Source organism: Parasteatoda tepidariorum, chromosome 10 (genome assembly GCF_043381705.1).
Source record: "Parasteatoda tepidariorum isolate YZ-2023 chromosome 10, CAS_Ptep_4.0, whole genome shotgun sequence".
NCBI lineage: Eukaryota > Metazoa > Arthropoda > Arachnida > Araneae > Theridiidae > Parasteatoda > Parasteatoda tepidariorum.
The window spans coordinates 48,593,469-48,617,244 of NC_092213.1; the positions used below are offsets into that span (position 1 = coordinate 48,593,469).

Consider the following 23,776-nt stretch of genomic DNA (forward strand, 5'->3'; position numbering starts at 1 on the left):
ACTTATTAATTAGCAAAGAACATGTCTCTTAATTCTACAGCAGACATAAAATGAAACCCAAAACCATGAAAAAACATAAAAGCAAAATGTCAATAAATCTAAATTTCAAGCCCAAACCTGCAAAACCCATGCGTGAAAGTAGATATTTTATCAAAAAACCACATACCCCTGAGAAAATCACGAACAATCAGTACATTTTATGTCTATTTAAATTTTTTATTTTTTAAAAAAAAATTAATTTGATAGTTTTTTTAAGTAAAATAATTTAATTCTTTTTAAAAAAAAATCATAAAAATAAATAAATGAATTGACATAAGGAGTTTGACATTCGATGCAACATTTTGTTCGGCAACAGAAACACCACTTTGTTTGACATCCAATGCAATTTTTTTTTTAGATATCAGGTGTTTAGTATCAGGTCCCACCCTAAACCCTTAAAAAATGTAAAGGCAAAAACCATGGGGAAAAAAAACCCATAAATTTCAGCCCAAAATCTGCACAAAAAAAAAAGGTGCGAAAGTCAGTATGTGGTTTTGATTTCCTTGTAGATGTTAAATGCTATGCGTTATGCATAATATATTACATACTATTATATGATTTTTCGTCCAAAACTTAAAAGAGCGTAATTTGTAAAGAACAATTTTCAAAAAATAGGCTATTTAAACACTTTTTAGATTTTTAAATTTGTAATTTAATAAATTTGATATTTTTAAAAAAATATAAATTTGATATTTTTAAAAAAATATAAATTTAAAAAAAAAATCCATGAAATTTTTAATTGATTTATCAAAAATAACAAATGTTATATTCATCTATCAATCAATCCAATACCTATTATTGCTCAAATGACTGAGATGAAGCAAAGGTTAGAACTATATGTCAAATAAGTACAAGGCATATCTACCAAAAAGTAATTAAAAGTTATTTTGCTATATAGCTAAAATAAGAATTTTAACATGATTGAAAATAAAGCAAATTTCCAGCAATAAGCAATGGCTTAAAATATTCATAAATACAGATAAACTTACCTCCAAATCATAACATTCATTAGAATTCTTTGAAGACTTGTTTCCCCTTATAATAGCCTGCTTCTCTCCCGATTTACTAAATGACTGATGCACCCTAAATAATAAATTTAATTAAATACAATTATAAAGAGTAATATTTTGCTTGAAAATAATATGAGCTTCAAACTAATGATTTCACATTTGATTTTTTAACTGAGTTTATAATAGGGATAGCAGTGGTTCTTAAACAATGCAGAGAAGTACCCAAAAATTGAAAATAATAATAATAAACTGGAAATTTACATGCTAAAAAAATTATAAAGACATTACTACAGCATGTAATAGTTGAATATTATTAAAAAAAACACAGTAATAAAATTCAAATCATTAAAAAAAAAAAAAAAAAAAAAACTGTTGAAATGGCTAAAAAAATTTCTGGATTTTTATAGAAAAAAATAAATATTTAAATAGGTTTAAAAAATTGCAATTACTGAGGAATTAAAGTAACAAATTTTAAAGATTTAAACATATTTGATAGTAAATTTCTAAGAGTATATACTCTAAAATGAATTTCTAAATATTTATATCTTAAAAGTAAAGCATCCTACAAACATTTTTATTTTTCAATTTTATTAATTTAAATACATTTTTATAAAGAATAAAGTTTTTAAGCTTATTTTTATGACAATTTACATCTTATTTTTTAATATATTTAGAGATTTTTTCCAAAATTTATAAAATAATTTTGTTTGAAAAAATAAGTATGCCTTTACTTTATGTTAATTCATTAAAATAATATTTTTGTTTCTTTAAGCTCTTTGACAACATCCAAAAACCCCATCAACCTCAAAAACCAGATTAAAAGTATTACACCAAGCTTTCTATTTCGTTGCGTCTCTATCAGATACTTAAAAGAAATTTAAAAGTAAAGCTTAAATAAAACTTACAAAGAATTTGTATCATAAGGTATTCCTGTAGAAATAATTTTAAAGCTTTCACTGTCAAACACATAATCACGAGAGAAACTAGTCTTTTCTAGCTTAACTAAATCTTGAGAGCTCCAAGTGCTATGTAATAACAGTGTCTTGTTGCTTGCTTTAGGCAAGATAACAGCAGAGGTTACAGCAGGCACAGCTGATATTTCTTTATAAAGCCCAACATATTGTTCAGTCTAAAAAGTAAAATATTATAAGTAACAAAAAAAAAAAATCTTAACCATTGATAATTAAATATGATTATGTTGAATTGTAAGGTATACAAATTTTTGCATCATTTTAAATAATATAATTTCACATGGCGAAAAGCAAAATCGGTCAAATAGTTCCTGAGAAATTAGTTTCACATATACAGTACAGAACCCGTTATCCGGAAATCAGAAAACCGGAAAACCAAAAAACCGGAACGAAATTCAAGGAATTTTCCTGCCATTTAAAAAAAAAAAATTTTTTTTCCTCATAAGATTTTAGGATTTTTCTTTCTTTTTTGAAAGATTTTTACCTTACCCTCATTTTGGAAATAATCATTAGTGTATTACTTCATCGTTTTTTTCTTCTTTTTAAGATTATATTTCCAAATTTTTTTTTAGTTGGGTTTAACAATAAAAAAAAACTGCTTTTTGTAGCAATTCAGAAAACCGGAAAAATCAGTTATCCTGAATAGCGATGGTCCCGATGGTTCCGGATAATCAGTTCATTACTGTACAACTTTTTTGAAATTAAATTTCTCAGGAACTATTTGACCGATTTTGCAAAAATTTTGTATCTTGCAAAGTTAAATTATCTTCTTTAAAATGATGGAAAAAATTGTATGCCTTACAATTCAAAATTTTTCGACCATTATTAAATAACAAATACTTACTAAGTTATCTGTGGATAAACAAATTTTATAAAAGGGTGCAAAAATTTTTCAATTCGCTTAAAAAATTCTCGAGATATAGCAAAATATGCAAAAAGTAAGATTAACATTAAGGGGTCCAAACTTTAGAGCAGCTCTTCTGACCAAGCTATTGGGATATTATTTTCCATTAACTTCCTATATTTTGGGGTCAAAAATTCAAATCCGTCAACAAAAAAAAAAGAAGAAAAAAAAGGCGTGCTTATTCAGAGAAAGTAAATTTTGTGTCTAATTCCGTAACTTATATCATTTTATATCATGATAATAAATATCATATGCACTTATTAATTAGCCTATTTGAGTACACCCTTCATTCAAACATTGAGATTGAGTCCTAGAATGTGAAGATTCGCTCATTCAATCAAAAGTTATTAAGGATGGTCCCTTTTTTTTTGCTCACTGCCATAGAGCTCATATTGCTTAATACCATAGATAGGAACAAAGAAAGCTACTACTAAAGTCACTGAATAATGAAATCAGAAATTTAAAAATTTAATTTGTAAAAAGAGAACTAATACAATATTAAAACACATGAAATTAAATATAAATATTAAGGTAACCACAATTAGTTTTAAAATATCCAAATAAAACCTGATATGAAATTAATTATTTTAGATTTGGTGGTTTATAATATAATATTTCTTTAACTGTCAACCATTTTTTTGCGCTTTTCTAAACAGAAAAACAGTTTTACCCAAGGGTTATTAAACAGGGATACTGTGTTTGGCAAGGAAATTTTTGCACAAATTCACATAAAAAGCAATTCAAAAGGCTAAAAGAGCTTTCTCGATTTCTTATTTTTAAAAATGCTGTAGTGGTTTCCACAATAACATTAACAAGACCAAGGCATTTGAAAAACTCAAACTGAAAAATTAATGTGTATTTTATAACTAATATAATGCTACAAAATCATAAACAGAGAAATCTGCTGATGCAATTTATCAGATTATATTTCAATTTACATATAAAAACATATATATGTACATATTTAATACATTTTTCAGAACATATTTAATAAATTTTGGCATTACTTTTGTTGACATTGTGGATAGAAAATTAGTTTTTGATGTGGTCCTTATGATATGGTGTAACCTAAAAATATGAAGAATGCATTTATTTAATTAATTGTAATACATTTCAAAACAAACATTCTCGAGTAAGAAATAAAATTTCAATACAAATTTATTTATACAAGCTGTTTTTTTTTAAAAAAAGAGAATAGGCAAATAAATTTAGATTATTTCAGATATTTTATGGTTATGAGGATGTTTCCTTTTCAATACCTATTCATGTTAACTGAAATTGCCATTTTAACTAGAAACAATTGAAAGAAAATACACAAATGGTTGACTGAATGTAAACAATAACAAGCTTCTTAATAGCGGAAGAAATTCAGAAAACTTCTGGTGTATCTCTCTGCTTATGAGGCGATGTGGGAACAGGCTTAATATTCAAGGAAGTTTTATTATTGCGATTTTTGTTTAAATTTACGGGCAATTAGGGGATATTTCCTTATTGTGATGTTGTTAATTTACGTCGCACTAGAGCTGCACAATGGGCTATTGGTGACGGTCTGGGAAACATCCCAGAGGATGATCCGAAGACATGCCATCGCAATTTTGATCCTCTGCGGAGGGGATGGCACCCCTGCTTCGGTAGCTCGAGGACCTGCACGCGAAGTCGAGCACTTTACGGTAGCACCGTTTAACGAGGACCAATACCGCACATCCTCGGTCCCTACGCAGACTGATCCAAGTGGTCACCCACCCGCACACTGACCGTAGCCAGTGATGCTTGACTTCGGTGATCTGCTGGGAACCGTGTCTTAACGATCAGTCCACTGTGGGACTTATTGTGATCTGTCAAGCTAACAATAATGACCAAGGTGCCAGGCAGATTTCAAACTTGCAAATAAATAAATAAAAAACATGTAGATGTTTGCGCGGGTGGTTCCGAGCTATACCTTTTGAGTTGGTCCCTTTCTGTGATGTTTTTTTTTAGTTTCTCGTGGGCCGCCGCACGAAAGTTGCCAAGACTTGGCGATTATTCTGTTATAGATCATGATACAGAAATCTCCCCTGCAATTTTACCACTCATACGAGTTTTCTTCAATTTATAAATTCTAACAGGTGGAAACACTACAAGTATAATAATATTGGATGGTGCTTTATTTTAATAACCGCTAAGGCCATCTGCGTTTAGCTTTACACGATCAACCGTAAATAGTGTTTGCCCAAGAGTGGTTGAGTTTATTCCATATTGTGTGTTTTTTTAGTTTCTCCATTGGTAATGCCCAAAACTCGCCAGACTTTTTGACATAGGCACCACCAAAGAAATCTTCCCAAGGAATTTGGGCAAATATTTTTAATAGATTATTAATCAGGGTTGGCAAGTTTTTGACATGTTAGTTTTTTACTGTGTTAGACATAGATAAAACCATCACAAACAGCTTATATACATAGTTTTTTGCTGATTTCCACAAATTAATTAAAAGAGTGTTCTTAAATGTTCTAATACTGAACTTCTCATGACTCTCTATTATAATGTTTACCAACATTATTGTTTCACCTAATTATTGTTTCCTTTATCTCCTTTATTTACAAATTTCCGACGTTTTAAATCATCACATTCTTCCATATATATCTGATAAGATAATGCTAGTTTCAAACAAATTCAAAAATTCAGAAAACATTAAAAAGTGAAATTAATTTGATGGGGAAACGATGCCGTTTCTTCCTGCAGAGGTTTTTTGTTTCCCGTTTTGTTTTAAACAAGCTACATAGTAATAAATTAACTTGAGCATTTACACGAAATATTTTACAAAAAAAAAAAGGAGTTGGCAAAAAATTCAGCATATAAATATATTTTACTTAATTTTTCTCGCATAAAATCAATTATTCATACAGCAACATGAAGTTTGGGGTCACTTTTACAAAGAAATAACAAAATTACCATATAAATTTCAATATTTTCATCAATATCTTGAAAATTTAAAACTAAACATGATAACAAAACAGAACACTTTTCACCATATTTTATACTTTGTGTTCTGATTGTACGGAATAAATTGAAAACTTCTCTCATTCTTCTTTCATAACTATGACTTGCTCACGAAATTAAAAAACGACAAAGTATCGTTACGTTGCAACCGTTCGTTATGCGAACAATTAACAATAAACTGGAAAATTGTACAGCTTCACATTTATAATTTTTTGAAAGAAAAAAAATACAAAAAGGCTTGTATGTAGCATATGATGTAATTAATTTAAATGAAATACATTTTTAAATATATCCTAGAATTATTAATTTCAATCAAATAAATCGTCTAAAATATTCGTGTCAACGCTAATAACTTGAATATAATATTGCAATAACTAAATTAATAATCTATTATGAAAAAATTCATTCTATGATTCTGCTTGATTTAAAATATCATTAATTTTTGTTAAATTTATGGATATGTGAAATAAAAATCCTTGAACATGCAAACTCTTCGTCGGATTTTGTTTATATATTTTAATTATTTTATTTTGAGTATTAAAATCTAGTACAATTATATTTATTTCACAGTTCATTAGAGTTTCGTGTTACTTTAGTTTCGTTTTCTCCATACAACTTCTACCTGGATTTTATTATTTAACAGGTGGTTTCGGTATTTAAGTCCCACATTGGCAACGTCGTCTACTAGTAGTGCCGAAACGAATCGTTCATTGCAGTATGGATGCTAAATATTAAATTCTTTCAGTTTGTAGCTAATAAAAACAAATCTTTTCAGTAATTGGTTATTTATAATTAAATTTAGTTTATGCATCATTATGACAGCTAATAACGTTAAAGCGGTACCATCTGATCGTATTGTAAAAAGTTAGTATCTCAAATTGCTATGTTTAAAAAGTGTATTTTTTATAGCTTTTTCCTCATAGGGTAATTCTTCTCACGGAATTGATACAATTTGAAATAACTTTTGTATTTAATAAGTGAGCTTTCTTATTGGTATTTATTATCTTGCTAATTGAAAGATCAATAATTCTTTCTGGCCTAGATAGTTAACCTTGTAACATTTAATGCATATTTTATAAAGGATAGAGCTTTCATGCTAGATTGCTTTTTTTAACGTATCGGTAATCGAATTTTAAATTTCTTATAATTTTATTAAATATTTTATGAAAAAATAGTATTTTGAAGTGTATAATGTTTATTAGAATTACAAAATATGTTTATTATGATTAATGTATGTTGAATTACGATGATTTATAGTGTATTTTATATTAAAGTTCTGCAGTTTCATATTTATTTGAAAATTGATATTTCTATAATTTCAATCATTTTTTTGTTGTCGGTAATTGATAGTTTTTCAGCAGTTATGGTTCCTAATGAAAAAAGAAGAAATGTTTAGTATTTTTTTAAATTGATATTATTTTACTTCAGCTGTACAAATACAGGTAGGATAAATGTATTATAAAGCAAGTGTAAACTTTGTTTTTTGCCAAAAAGTAATTGTATTGCTTAATTTTATGTAGCATTTTTTTTTTCTAAATTAAATTAAAGCTCTTATATAAAAATTCCATAATATATGGGATAGGGGTACTAAGTAAAAAAGTTGAGAGATTTGATGAAAATTGTCTTTAAATTATCTTAGCTATAAATATGTTTGAAAGAATTATTGGAAACTTAATATATAAGTAATTTATATATAGTAAAAAAAAAACACAGTTTTTTGAAAAACTTTACACACTAACTGTAATTTTTTTAGAAGAAAAACTAAAGTTTGCAATTCAAAATATTTTTTGTAAATATCATATATAAGGAGAGGTAGGTTGGTCAGACCAAGGGTAACATTGGACAGGGCTTAATTATTTTAATACTATTAAATATGTTAGCTTGTTTTTTTCCATTAACATGTTGCACTACTAGTACTATAAATTCTGTAAAAGAATCATATGCCTCAGCAAAAGGGTGCCATTTTTATTTGAACAAGTTGTAATTTAGCATCGCTACATAATTTTTAAACTTAACTACTTTACCTTCTAAAATTTATTTGTTTCTGTAGAAATACAGCAATGAATTACAATTATTCCACTAGATAACATTTTACAAAATAACAGCTTGTTACATTTACAGGTTCTCTACTAATAAACTTTCCTCTTGTCTACAAATGAACATTTTATGTACATAAATTACACTATTGTAGTTTTATTCACCATAAATAAAAACAAATTTGTTTGAAATGTTGCTTTTCACCTTTTATTAAACTAGAACAAAATTTAAAATATAGCTCTTAAGATAAATGGGCAAAAAAGACTTTTTAAGGAGACTATCTTGAACCTATGCTGCTAAAAATTAACAAAAAATTTCCAAGTACTTAAATTTAAAAAAAAAAAAATGAACTATTAAATTTTTATAAAACATTAGGTATTCTTTATAAGGAAGTACGACTAAGATCAAAATTTTTACAGGTATAAGATTTTGAGATTGTATATTTTTAATATCAATATTGAACATGATAGAAATAGTTTAAATAGTTTTTATGTTTAACAAATGTTTATTAAATAATAATGTATAAAGATGTCTAATTTTTCCTGAACCTGATTCAGGAAATATCAGGCTTTTAATTACACTTCTATTGTCTGATATATTTTTTTACTTCTATCGGTTTTCAATTATAGTATTCATGCCAAAAGAAATAATTGTTTGCAGTAGAAATGTTTTCTTTGGCAATTAGAGACTTGTTTTATTAAACTTTAAATCTATTAATCTTTAAAATGATTAATATTTATCTTTCATATTGTTTTTGTATATTTTTTTGTCATGTGGTAGACCAATGTACTAAAGTGTTGGGTTACATTAGTCCATTGTTCAGTTTTTTATTTTTTTTTTCCTCAAAAGAATTAATTCGAATAAAATTTCCAACAGAACTTTTTAAAAACGATTTTGATTGGTGAGAAATAAGCTATTTATCTTGTAAAAAAAAAAAACTTCAGCAATATTTTTTTAATGAGGCAAAAAATCAAAACTGAAAAGTAGATCTATTGACTCAAACTCCCCTTTCTAAGTTATATATAGTGTACCTAGTTTAATATATAATTAAAATACTATGTAAATTATTCACAATTTGGCGTATTGATTGGCGTATAATGATTGTGACAAAATTGCTAGTGTTTTTATTGCATCAAAGAAAAATTATTTTTGTATTAATTGACACTAACCAGGGATCTGTCAAGGCCAAATCTACTACTTTTTACCAGTACCTTCACAAATTTAACTTTAGGAAAAACGGTAGTTTCACAAAATACTTTTTCTTGAAATATTTTTGTATGCCTTAAGAAACGATAAATCCATATTTATACCATATTTTTGTGTTGATTTTTTAATATAATTTTAAAATTTCACAAATTATGTCTAAATTTTCACAAAATAGGTACCTCTCAGAAAAACCTAGACAGACCCCTGTTAACTAATAGTTCTTTAAAAGCTCTATAATTTTTTTATGCCCATATTTGTAAAAAATTTTATATCTCAAATCTATTGAACTAATAATCCTATAATGTATTAATTATTGTATTCCTTGAATCAACTGTTTTGTTCCAGAATCTATATATAAATTTAAATTGTGAATTTTGAATTCAGAATTTTTAAATTAATAAATTTTAAAAAAAATCACACAAGGGGACCAACTTGAAGGGTATAGCCACTACCCATAAGGGTACCCAATAGCCACTAGTTGAATTTTAGTTTGTAGCAGAGAATATTGTGCTATGCTGTACTTGAAACACATTTACATTTTAGCATTAAATAGGCTTGTTATTACATGTTGTAATTTATGATCATTGAAAGTTCCTTGGATCATTGAATAATATGAAGGTCAACTCCGACAAGACATGTAGAGTCTTTTTCTCTCATGCACCAACCTTTTCACCCACAAATTTATTACTAAGGTCTCCAGAAACCATCTGATAACTTCAAATACTTGGGTGTGGTTTTGGACAGGCAACTTACACGGAGATCTCATTTGGAAGACACTGTCATGCTCTGAAAAGACTTCATCTTTTAAAAATACTAGCAGGCTCCAAATGGAACTGCTCAAAAGCAATTTTGAATTCTTCTTACAAAGCGTATATTTTGCCCGTTTTTGATTACTGTTGCTAGCCACTGATCACAGGATCAGAGCCGGTTCTTTACCTTCTTGAGATTTTTCAAAATCAGCCTCTGGGATTGATTATGGGAGTTGTGAAAACTACACCTATTGACTGTGTGCTGCTCAGCAGGGATAACAAGCCTTTCAAGATGATTATTCAGGTGAAAGCCCTTTTCCTTTGGGGGAAATTACTTAGAACTTCTGGCTGATTGACTCTGTTGAGTCTGGATTCCCTAGTTAATGGGAGAAACATGAAAACACAAATTGGATTCCTGCAGGGAATTACAGATATAGTATCTAAGTTTGATTTGAATTTCGTGGTTGCACACTTCTCTCTTCCCATCAACCTCATTATTAGCAAAGGATTTTCTCTCTGCCTTGATCTGATCTTGTATGTCTCAAAAGCGGAGACTAGTGATACAGTTTTAAGAACTCTCGCTCTCGAAACAATGGAATCCTTTTACCCTGGGGAGGAATGGTTAAGAATTTATATTGATGGTTCCTGAATGAGCGGTTGTGTTGACGCCGGTGCTAGTGTTTGCTGTGAACTTTGTTGCCTTTATGCTCCCAATGGTGTTTATCAATCGGCTGTTGATGGTGAGATTGAAGCCATTTCCCAAGTCCTGACACAACTTTGGCAACATCTAGGCTTTTTTTCAAAAATTGTATGATTCACGCACATCAAGTGATTGATGCATCCAGCTGATCTAGAACTTTAATCCTAGCTAATTACTTAAATCTTCTCAACTGGTTTGCCAGCAATAATAAGACAGTAATGCTTCAATGGATTCTGCCCCACTGTGGATTTCTGGTAAATTAGAGGGCCGATTTCCAGGCAAAAAGAAGGGGGGGGCATTGTCCACCAGAGAATCCCAGTCTTCCTTTTAATAATATCATATGTCTAATAAAGAACATCTTCAGGGACTATTTCCGCAAAGAACTCAAAAATTGCAATTTGAATAAGACATGGTTTAAACAGATTCTCCATGTCACTTGGAAGCCTAGGATGAAATCTGTCACCATGTATTGTCTGATATCTAGACGTGATTACCTGAATAAACATCTACGGTGCATCAGACTGGTTCCTGATCTTTTTTTTACCTTGGGTGATCTCCACGAAGAGTTGGACTTGTCTCCTCTGTTTAGATGCCCTGCTCTTCTCCAGACATCAATCTGGGAACGCTACTGGACTGCTGGCTTTCATTCATAGATTTATTGTTTGTTACATATTCAATTGTCTTTTAATGAGCCTTTGGAAATAATAATAAAAAATAGGTTGTAATTTTGAATTTATTGCATTTTAGTTAGAGAGTTGACAAGGATCTCTCTAGAATAAATTTGAGCCATTAAAAGATGCTATTCAAATTATTTTATCTTTAAAACAGATAATTTAAGAAAACATTTTATCTCAAAAATGGCCTTTTTACAATATTTTTCATTTTAAAAACAGACCAACACAAAATTCTTCCTTCGAAAAGTTGATGAATAACGTCTTCAATTGGCGCTCAATCTGTAATAAAAGGGATTAAATATTTGTAAATACTATTAAATGGTTTTATAATTTATTTAAATGGAAAAAGACTTTTTTCATAAATTTATTAAATTTTTATTCATTTGTCTATATTTTTACTAAATTATGAAAGCAGAATCTTATGCAGACCCCTTGCTAATGGGCAGTTGTATCAGTTGTTAACTTTAAAGATATTGCAACAAAATATGTTATTGTAATTTTCATTAGTTTTCATATGTTATTGTTGTAAAAGATCAGGGAAATTAATTTTGTGATTCTTTTAGGTTTTTTTTTAGTTGTAATAACACATTTTTGTTCAATTTTTAATACATTTAAATCGTATATTTGCTTTCATTAAACAATTTTTAATGCAGTGATATAGTTTTATGTATTGCCATGTCAATTTTTAGTTAAACCTTAATTATAATTCTATTTTTAAAAATTTAACATTATAAATCGAAATTGTTACCATGTATTTTTTAAATAGAATCTGAAGTGAATATTTACAATACTCTTAATAATAGTAGCAGTTTCTTTAACCTTCTTTAGTTTTAGCAGTTTACCAAATCTGAGGTTAATATTCAGACTAAAATGTACAGAGTTAATGAAATATTATAAAAAATGTTCTCAATTATTTTCTATAACATTTTTTTTTCTATTAAAAAGGTGAATGCTCTTGTTATAAGTAAAACTTCCAACTTAGAGGTTGTATGTTATGTTCCTAAAGTTAACCTTAAAATTATTTGAAGTTCAATAATTAAATTTTTAAGAAAAAAAAATTATTATCCGTATATTGAAAATAACTATCTGTATACTGAAATGTACAGAGTTAATGATCTATTATAGAAAATTTTCTCAATTATTCTATAATTTTTTTTTAATGCTCCTCTTATAAGTAAATCTGCCAACTTATAGTGTGCATGCTATGCTCCTAAAGTTGACCTTAAAATTATTTGAAGTTCAGTATTAAATTTAAAAAAAAAAAATAACTATCTGTATATAAAGTTAAGTTAGCTGCTTTTTAAAAACAGCAGTTTTCAAAAGAAAAATGAATTGTATAAGTTGTACAAGTTTCCTATTTCTATTATTCATTGTTATTAATTATTTTATTAAAAGTATAGTCAATTATGTTCTTGGTTTTTTCTAATTTTAATTATTTTTTAGGCGTTCCTTTTCCGCCCAGCCATAAGCTGAATATTAGTGAAGTTTTCGATTCTAAAAATGGAAAGCCGCGAATGGATGTTCTGAAACAGCATTTTGTGTTAGAAGGAAGATTGGATGAACCTTGTGCTTTAAAAATTATTAATGAAGGCGCTGCACTTTTAAGGGCTGAAAAAACTATGATTGATATTGAAGCACCAGTCACAGGTATTTTACTAAAATTTGTTCATGATTTTGTAAAAAATATAAAAAAATAAATCTGTTTAGCAGGTTTGGCAAGTTTTTGACAATTGTTAAAAACCTCAAAATTTTGGAGTAAGGATAATGATTAGCTATTATAAATATGAAATATTTATAAATAAACATACAAATAAAATTGCAAGTGATCAATCAATTATGCTCTTGGATTATTTTGACATTAAACTCTCGTTTGGTTTTGGCAATTAATGTCAAAAATAAAAATTCTTTTTGTAGGAAATATTAAATAATTAGGTTTTAAAATGTGTAAAATTGCAATTTATCCAATCTGTTTATTTGTTTAATTATTAAAAATACAACAACAATCATCTTTTAAAAACACACAACAATCATCTATTCATTACATGTAAAATCAATTTTCATTTACTCCCATTTTAACACCTCTCCTGAAGTCTGTGGTTACAAGAAAATTAGTTTTGTAGCTCTCTGTATTATGGAAATTCGAAAGTATTCCTTTGATTGATGCTAAGCTGTATAAATTGGAATGTAGACTTACTAAAACTATTATAAAATGATAAAACAACATTTAATTAGGAAATTTATTCTAATATCTGTACTAAATTATTGATAGTAACTTAATTAAACCTTTGAATTGATTGATTGAAAAAATTATTAACTCATTTAAACAAACATTTATATATTTTTTAAAATTATAAATGGTTTGCTTATCAAGGAATATATTATTGTCATGATTTATTGGAAATATTCATGAACAAATAAGCAGGAGTGTGGAAAATTCTTTGAGCCTAATATTTCCTTAGAAGAAAATTTCTTTTTGAATCGAAATTTCCCAAAACTGTTAGTCTTTTGGCATAATAACTTTTTTTAAATAATATTTAAAATGGTATATTATGGGCCTTGATCTTTCCAAGTCAATCTGCACTTATCTGTAATATTAAGATTTAATGGTAATGATACTGATAATCACAATTTTCTTTCTTTTTCCTTTTTAAACAGTGCTGAAAGTAGCTGATATGTACTTAATTAAAGCTTAAAATGTTTGTTATTTAGTAAATACATAGCTACAAACTCTACTCGATTTTGCCAGTTTCTCCTGGTTTACTGGTTTAATAAAAATTCACCTGGTTTTTGTACATTTTGGAAAATTCCCTAAAATTGAGTAGGTTTTCTAAAAAATTCCCTATTGAAATAGAATTTTTTGCACAGATTAATGCTTGCTTGAATATTTAAATAAATATCCTTAATATATAATGAAGCAAGCCTCATTTATAGAAATCAGTTTAAAAAACTCTTTTTATTCTGAAATGCTCAGTTTATTTTTTTCTGAACTCCTTTTTTAATATAATTAAAAATCTTTTTAACTAATGATGAATTAAATAATTATTAATTACTATTCAAAATTATGGGTAAACATAATGCATGACATTTCAAGCATATTTAATGGCAATCATAACTGGAAAATATTAGTTTTTGTATTTTAATGATTATAAAAATCCCTAAAATTCCCTATGTGTAAAATATTTAGTACATAATTCAACAATTATCATGAAATTTATATTTTGTAAAATCTGCTGGATTTTTTCCTATCCATGTTGGTAGTAAATAAATGTAAATAAATTTGAAAAAGTTAATTGGTAGTATTTGAATGACTAATGTTTTAAAATGGCTACTGCATCATCTTGTTTCAAAATCTGACATTTTTGTATGAGATAGTTCAAAACATATTCTAATCTTAATCATTAACTGTTTTCTAAAATGATTCTTTATAAAATTTTGTCCAATTTGTTCCCTAACAGGCATTAACTAAATTGCACCAAAAATTAACTTTAGTTGCAAAAGGGGAATTTAGTAATTTTTCCTGAATTTTTATGATAAATTATTTATGCTGCATTAAAAAATATTTCTCTTTTTAAAAGAATCAACCATATAAATGTAAATTTATTCCTTTGAAAATATATCTACTCTTGCAAACTGCAGAATTAATTCCTCAAAACTTTTTTAAAAGACCAAACACCAATGTAAATAGCTTTCAAAACTGTAGAATTAGTTTCCTATCAGTTGAAAAGGATCAATATTTTATTTATTTATTATAAGGAACAGAAAGTAGAAATATTTATTTTCATTTCTATTGTGCTTGATTATGAATTTATTTTCCTGATTATGTAACATACATATTGTGAAATTGTTTACCTTGAAAACTTTTCACTTCTTTCTTATTATGTTCAACATGTGTATTCAAATATTATTTTTAAGAATTTGTTTGTTTTAAATCACATGTGACATATTTTGTATTTTAGTTATCAATGGTATTATTTCCCAATGTTTATAACATGATTTAAGAGAAAAATAAAGATGTAGAATATAATCTGTAAGTTAAATTTTTCAAATAACTGCCTTTAAAAAAATGAAGAAGGAAATATATATAGATATAAAATGTTTTTTTTTATTATATTATTATTTTNATATATATATATATATATATATATATTTGTAAGCAATAGGTTTATAAGAATTCTACATTGAGCAATATTGTCAAGCTGCCTTTCCACTATAATTCATATTGTTTAAAAGAAAAAAAAGAAAAATAATTCAAACGAGTTTATTCTGTTGAGAGAGATCTTAGACTGAGGAATCTTTGAATCAACCAATGGCAATCTATGGTTCCAGACAGAGACAGATGGAGGAAACTCATGGAGAGGGCTCTGGCTTGTGACAGGCTGCAGTGCTAAAAAGGAAGATAATTAAAAAAATAATAATAATTTCTAATTAAACAATAATAATGATAAATCCTAAATCATAATAATAAATAATAAAAATATATTCATTTAACTGAAGTTTGTTTTTAATTTTAATCATCTTAATTTTCAGTTTGTGGAGATATACATGGTCAGTTTTTTGATCTAATGAAATTATTTGAAGTTGGAGGTCCGCCTGCTACAACTAAATATTTATTTCTTGGAGATTATGTGGATAGAGGATATTTTAGCATAGAGGTTTGTTTTTTAACTATTTTTCTTTGTTTAAACTATTTAAATTGTGTATAAGTTTCTTATTAATATTTGATTCATTTTCCTAGCTGAGTTCCCTTATCTTGAAAAAAAAAATTGTTTTAATGAGAAAAAATGATTGCTTTCAACTCAAAATTTTTGCTAATTATCAAATGCTTAAAAATTTTATAAACTTATTATATCGCCAAAAAGGTAGTCTTCAATTTATTTAGTTATTTTTATTATCAAAAAAAGCATTTAAAATTTTTTTTTTTTTACTAAGTGTAATCTGTATTATTCGTCAGTTAAGACAAACAATAAATTTTCTTTTTTTTATTTTTTATTTTAATAAACAAAAACTAGTTTCCACTTTTATGTAAAATTAAGTGCTTTATGCATAAAATTTTTTCTCTTTATCAGTTGTCAGTAGGGTAAAGCTTAAATCTATTTTTTACTTTTTCTCTGGATTTGAGAATACAAGAATTTTCTACTTTCACAATATATTACAACAGTCTTAAGTTATTAGCTGACCTATTATTATTAAATAAAATAAAAAAAATCTCAATATTTTGTATTAAAAATTTATTTATGTGATAAAAAACTTTTTATGCTAATAAGAATTTTTTGTTTCTAAGGAGCTAATAAAATTGGTATGATGTGCTATTTTTGGCTGTGATGAAATAAATTTTATGATTGTAATTAAGAATGTGTTTTCACTTTTTAAAAAATTCATGATATTTATTGTCATCAAATATACATGATCAATTTTATTTCAGTGTGTTCTTTATTTATGGTCTCTGAAGTTGAATTATCCCACTACGATATTTTTGCTGAGAGGAAATCATGAGTGTCGACATTTAACTGAGTATTTCACGTTTAAAACAGAATGTAAGCACTTTTCTTTTTCGTGTGAAAATGTATAAACTATTAGGTTAATTTTTTTAAAACTTTATTTTGTGTTTATATATGATGATAATTTAATGTCATTTTAAATGTTATTGTAATTTGATATTTATATGATAATATATTAATGCCTAAGCACTTTTAAAGGAAATAAAAATGTCGTACCGTGGAATTAAAATTGTTTAATTTAATGCATTTAAATTTTTTATATGTTTAAAAAATACTATTAAATTTAATTTCTGATTAGTTGTGAAGAAATATACAGTTTTATAAAGCAAATATTTATGATAAATGTGAGCATTTTTAATTCATTAAATTAAGGCATTTGAAAAATTATACTAAATTTAACTTAAAATTAATGAAAGGTGTCCAAAAATTTATGGTGATTATTCAGAATTCCTAAGAATTACTGTTGAACAGCCTTTGAGAATTACAGCCTTTGAAACTCTGTGGCTTACAGGCCTCAGTTTAGTTTAAATTAGTTTTTATAAAATTATTATTAACCCTGATAAATTTATAAAGAAATAATGAAAAAAATATTGAATAATATTCCTATCTCTGTAAAAGGAGTTTGTCTGTATACGTAATTGTGCTAGATGTGATTTTTTCTATGATATTGGCTTGTAGTCAATTTGGCATAGGACCTGTTTGTTTTCTTACCTTGCAAACATGTTTTTTTAATGTAATTTAATTGAGAAATATGCTTGGAAGAATAATCTTTGCTCAAATCAAATGTACGTAGTATTTAGAGATTTAAACTTTGTTTAGTTGGATCAAGCTCAATGTGTGTTTTTAGGATTGTGTATTTTAATTTCGAAAAAAATATTTTAAACATTACATTTTACCATTTTTTTTTAAAAAATTAACCACGTCGTAAGTTACCCCATCTCAAAAAGTTCTTTTTAGTTTTTATTTTAAACTAGAAGAACCAGAACTTCAAGTATTTAGTAAACAAATCATTTGTCTTTACCTGAAGTTAATCAATTTTACTAATTTGTTTAATTAGTATGCTTATTAAATATATTAGATCAGTGGTTCCCAAATGGTTTTCTGCCGAGCCCTGGGGTTCTGAAAATTAAGATTTTTTTCTTTAACTAGTAATGATTTTTGAAACCTGTAATTATATTTAGATCTGTAATCCATTATTTATTGAAAGTTTTGATTATCATTTTTAAATTATGCTAATAAAAAAGTAATGGCAAATTTTTGTTTAAAAAAATATAATTTTTCTTCTGACTATATAGAAAATTAATTTTGAAAATAACATGTTCGACATTGCATTATTATTTCCCATCGCTCTTTTAAAATCGAAATGAACTAACTATAATCATTAATAAAGAAATATGTTTTCCTAATAACTTTTTCAACATTTATAGCAGTTATATTTAGAAAACCATTCTGCTTATTTTGTTCATTTTGAACTTGTGTGTACACACTAAAAACAAATTCATAACTAAACTAGATACAGCTTCAGGACTGCTAATTTAACTGTCGGACAAAAAACCAATTTTAGGATTATTAAAGAAAGAAAGAAAAAAAAACGAAAATTTCAGTCCTCTTATTAAGTATTTTCAAAATAAAGTCTCTCATTGATTATTAATATTTTTGCAATTGTCTTAATATACTTTATTTATTAAGTATATTATTATATTAAGTCTCTGCCGAAAGAAGTTTAATCGTTTAGGGTTCCATAGCCTGAAAAAATTGGGAACCGCTGCCTTAAATTTTATTTTATCTCTTTCTTTTACTCAACTTGCTATGATATAACATTTACAGAATAATATTTATTACAGGTAAAATTAAATATTCAGAACGTGTGTATGATGCCTGTATGGATGCCTTTGACTGCCTACCTTTATCTGCTCTTATGAATCAGCAATTCCTTTGTGTTCATGGCGGACTCTCCCCTGAAGTTCATAACTTGGATGATATAAGAAAGGTTCACTTTTTTAATGCTACATTCAATTTAAAACTAAATTAGCTATTTGAATTGTTTTCCTTTATCTATAAAATGTGTGAATTTTTTGTGATTATGTCTATTATATTTTAAAAAATTTTTAGTGTAATTAGTCATTTTTTTGTGTAATTAGTCATTATTGTTTGCATAATGCAGATGCCAATGTTATCAAAAAAATTTTTTTTTGAAGGAAAATTTCATTCTTTTGTTTTAAATATTTGATTTTTTCCTCTTTCAAAAACTAAGCTTTTCATCAAAGTATAGTAGATGTAAAAGGGGAAATATGCAAATCAGGATTATCACATAATTATCTATCTACTGAAAACTAACAGCTGTTTAAAAGTAGCTAAAGTGTTTCATATTCCTATTTAGTCAAATTTGAACACTTGTAACCCCAGGTGCGCACATTTTCTGGGACAATCAGCTACGGTATTATTATAACTAAAAATGTGATTTTGATTAATTTTTTTTACTTAATTGCAAACTTTTAAAAAGGTAAAATATTAAATCAATTAATTTAAGTTTGAAGTTTTAAATTTTTTTTTCTTTCATTTGTCATATTTTTCTGAGGGCTGTAAACTCTCATTACTTGCATAGAAAAGTGGAAACATTTTAAGCTACCTGTCTGCCTGTGATTTTATGGTTTTTAAGTTAAATACCTATTGTATAAAATTAAACTAAAATTTTGTTGCTTTGTTCGCAGCTTGATCGATTTAAGGAGCCTCCGGCATTTGGACCCATGTGCGATCTTTTGTGGTCAGATCCACTTGAAGATTTTGGGAATGAAAAGCACAGTGAACATTTCAGCCACAATAGTGTCAGAGGGTGCTCATACTTTTACAGGTATGTTTTAATGTTATGGATATTAGTTTGTAGTTTTCAAGTCTTTCAGGGTTGCAAAAAACCTGGGGTTTTCTAGAAAAACCCAATCCGGGTGGGTTTATCTGGTTTTTGTTGGACTTTTTTGGGTTTTTTTGGGCTTTTTATGTTTAAATGGAGTTTTTTTCAAAAGAGAGGGCAGGAATAAGTCTTATTTTAAAAAAGCCTGTTATAATATTAATAATTAAGTTTAATTTTATAAATTGACTTAGCATATAGGTAATTAATAATTAATACAAATAAATTTATGCAAAAGTCTGAAAAAAGTTTCATCTGACATCACGATACAAAACGTTATATGTATTCACCTACATCTCACATTTGAAACTTATTTTAACACAGGATTGCTTTTTATTTATATTTTAGTCTTAAAAAATATTTGAGGAAATTTTTTTATTTGCATAGAAAGTGAATCAAAGGCACTGACTAAGCCATACAGTCAGATCTAGCCAACAAGGTGACTCTCCAGTCTCCAACATAGTTAGATTTTTCACCTTAGGTTAATTTTTTTAGGCTAGACTACATATATATTTGAATAGAATAGCTCTTTTATATAACAGAGGATAAAAAGAAATCAATCTTAGAAAAACCCACTTTAGGGTGGGTTTCACCCACTGGGTAAGTGGGTTTTTTGCAACCCTGTGTTTGGTGATTTCTTAAATGTATTCTTTCACTTAAATAATGAAAAATGCTTATACTAGAATTTAAATAAAGTTTCTCAAATTCAGAAATTCTTGCGCAATAAAGCTAAAACAAATAATATCATAACCAATATTTAAACTACATTCAAAAGTAATTGATGCATAATAATAGAACAGCTAATACAAATTTTTCAAACTCGAAATGAAAAGTTAATTATAGTACTTGTCATTTGTAGGAAACAAGTTTAAATTTAAGACCAAACCCAATCTAACAAGTTTAGCATCATATTGGGGAGACTACATTAACACTGAAAAGGAATATTTTCAAAATATATAGTAATTTGAACATCATAGTCATAATTTGTATCCTTTTTCAAGGGATAAAGTGTACTGTATCCAGTGTTTTCACTACAGCGCGAGAATCTCGTATATTTTTTTCGTTTCTCTCATTAAAAAATTATTACCGCGAGAAATTCGCGCATTCTATAAACCAATTTCAAAATTTGCGAATTTCTCGCATTTTGAAAAGAATTTCTCATTGCACCATTTAGAATAAAATCCTTTTCACTTTTCTTCCTGGATCTTTCATTATTTTCAATATCTACCTCATTATCTAGCTTCCCTATTTACCAGTATTGTTCAGAACCTTTAAGAACAACAGAACACCATCCCTCCGAACCTCTTTCAGAACGCATTTCTCTGGAACCATGTGTTTACTGTAGGTAAGGTTTCTTCATGTAAGACATTCAAATTTTTTGTGCATTAATGCAAGATGGACAAATACGTTGTAAAGGCAATATCTTCTACTCCAAAACGGACAAATGAAAATGAAACAAATGTGGGCAGAAACGATCGAAATGAAACAAATATGCATTTGAGCAACCTAAGGAGAATAGCTGATGAAAAAGTAGATATAGAACATTTTCCATATGATGATGCAGCAAAAATATTCAATGCTTTAAAAATTAGAAGATGTTAAAAATGTACATTAAAGAAATTATTTTTTTTCCAAGTCTCTTTGTGTTTTTTTTTTTTTTTTTTTTTTTTTTTTTTTTAATTTTTAGAAATCTTACTTAACTTTTTGAAATCTCACCCTGTTTTTAAGAAAGGGTGAGAAATTCTCACCCATTTTTTTTCTGCGATGAAAACACTGGTATCTTTTAAAACCATCTTTCATCTCGCTTATACTCCTACCTTATATATCTAGAGATTGATCTGTACAAAAACCTTCTCCAACTGTCTTAATTTCACGCTTCAGTTTCTGTCAGAATTGTTTTACAATTTTTTTTCCTTTATAGGATTTTATTTCCTTTATAGTGAAATGCTTAAAAAGAAAAGTTAAAAGATCTTTTTTTTTTCCTTCCCCCAAATTAATTATAGATTATGAAAAATGCTACCATATAGCAACAATAATTGGATAGTAATATATTAGCAAATTTGTTTCTCTAATCATTAAATTGGGGATGGAGGTATTTAAAAAATTTCTGAAACAGTGTTGGATTATATCTTTGTTGATATTAATTATTAAAATGTATCTGGATAGATATTAGCTATTTATTTCTGACCCATTGTCCTCAGATGAGTTCTAGCAATTTTTACCCTCCATGGTTTCAAAAATCTGACTTACTATGTCTTAAGCCATTTGGTATTCTATCTTCTTTAGCTAATAAAATTTTATGACATAAAATACCTTTTTTTTTCCATTAAACATATTTTATCATTGTATTTTTTTACTTACAGTTTAGCACTAAAGTCCCGTTCTATTCTTTAGCCATTTAATTATGCTATCAAACTTATCTATATTTTCTTTTTAACAGTTATTACATTCTTGTTATGAATTAAAACCTGGGTGTTGATCTGTAAATAATTTGCTTCCTTATCTATCTTCCTTCTAGTTATGCAGCATGTTGTGAATTTTTACAACAAAACAACCTTTTATCAGTAATACGAGCACATGAAGCCCAAGATGCTGGGTATGTTTTAGTTATTTTTTGCATTTTATTTAGATATGCTGAATATTGTTCCTAAAATTGTTGAAAAATTATTTCCACTGCCGTGAGTGTTTGTAATTATTATGATATAATATCTGTTTAAATAATAAACAATGTACAGAAATATTTTTTCTGTACATTAAAATTTAGTGTTTTATTCAAAGTGGCATTGTGTAATAATTGCTATTGTACATAACATATTCCGTCTTCTAGATGAGAATTTGTGAACTATCCTAAATTTTTGTTGATTCGTTAACTTCTAAAATTTATATACTTTTTTTGTCTACTTCATATGATTTCTTTTTCAGTTACTGTAAAAAAAAAAAAAACGCTGAATGACTGGCAACATTTATTAACAGTTTAGCAACAATAATAAAACAATTAAATTTATAAATTATCTAACGTTAAAGATAATCTTTTCTTTTTTTAAAATATGCACATTTTTATTTATTACTTTAAATTTTTATAAAATTTATAATATGGAGGGGAGAGTCAAAGGTAATTGAATTCTAAAATTTCAGAAATTTTGAACAGTCTTGTTTTGAAAAAGTTTTAAATTATAATTCTGAACTTAAATTTATACTTGGTATTATTATATAAGTGCAGAGATAGACTATTCATAAATCTCTTAATAAGTTTTTTTTTAGTTATTTTCATTGATTTACATTACTTTATTTACTCTACATTATTATTTAATTTATATTAATGCTCTCGACTGTTTTAAAGGTTAAATTGCATGGATGGAGGTTATGTGTAGTATTTTCATTTTTCCCTCATTAAATTTTCAGTTATAGAATGTACAGAAAAAGTCAGACAACTGGTTTCCCTTCACTCATCACCATATTTTCAGCTCCGAACTACTTGGATGTGTACAACAACAAAGGTAAACAGTCGATTTGACCATTATATTTAAGAATAGTTGTGTTTAACCATTTCTAGATTGTATATAAATATTCTAAATTGCTTAGTGACAGGGTTGGCTTTTTGCCGGCAGAAACTGGTTTTTGCCATGCCAGTGGCAGAAACTGGTTATAACCGGTAAAGACCGGCAAGAACTGGCCGAAATTAAAAAACTTCTATATTAATTCTAGTAATTGGTTAATGACATTTTATTTAAGTAAACTGAAAAATTTAACTCCATGTAACTGCAACAAACTTATTAATTCACTGTTTGTAAATATATATTATTTTGTTTATATTAAATATAAATAGTGCAGCATATCAAATATTTATGCAAAATAAAGAATAAAGTACTGTTATAATAAATATAAATACTAGATTTTAGTTTATTGTATTAAACTCTGAAATTCAGTAATTATTATCATTTAACTCTTAACATCGTCGCCAATAGCCCATTGTGCAGCTCTAGTGCGACGTAAATTAACAACAACAACAACTCTTAACATAACTGAATAGAGCTATTTTCCAATAGTTTTTTTTCTTTTCAAGACATAATTTGTATGGTAACAATCCAATTATTATAACAGTAACAG

At 27.0% G+C, this 23,776-nt stretch overlaps 2 protein-coding genes across 3 annotated transcripts in view; one reads left to right on the forward strand and one right to left on the reverse strand.

The window, feature by feature from the left end:
- LOC107447634 (acylamino-acid-releasing enzyme) overlaps positions 1-6,012 on the reverse strand; it is a gene marked incomplete in the record, with an annotated part of 40,028 nt that extends 34,016 nt beyond the window's left edge. Inside the window, 4 exon segments of the mRNA XM_043039536.2 lie at positions 1,029-1,122; positions 1,955-2,178; positions 3,932-3,992; positions 5,853-6,012. Coding sequence (XP_042895470.1) covers positions 1,029-1,122; positions 1,955-2,178; positions 3,932-3,992; positions 5,853-5,875 — 402 coding nt within the window.
- A 459-nt stretch (positions 6,013-6,471) lies between these two features.
- Positions 6,472-23,776, forward strand: part of LOC107447630 (serine/threonine-protein phosphatase 2B catalytic subunit 3) — a 32,347-nt gene continuing 15,042 nt past the window's right edge. Inside the window, exons 1-8 of one of the 2 annotated variants that reach the window (XM_016062587.4) lie at positions 6,472-6,764; positions 12,710-12,913; positions 15,794-15,918; positions 16,689-16,800; positions 18,609-18,754; positions 19,476-19,615; positions 22,188-22,265; positions 23,072-23,166. In XM_016062587.4, the coding sequence (XP_015918073.1) occupies positions 6,716-6,764; positions 12,710-12,913; positions 15,794-15,918; positions 16,689-16,800; positions 18,609-18,754; positions 19,476-19,615; positions 22,188-22,265; positions 23,072-23,166 (949 nt within the window). In that variant the 5' untranslated portion in view covers positions 6,472-6,715. Of the gene's footprint in view, positions 6,765-7,002; positions 7,022-12,709; positions 12,914-15,793; positions 15,919-16,688; positions 16,801-18,608; positions 18,755-19,475; positions 19,616-22,187; positions 22,266-23,071; positions 23,167-23,776 lie in introns of those variants that run through there. The other variant, XM_043039535.2, reaches the window with a different exon arrangement.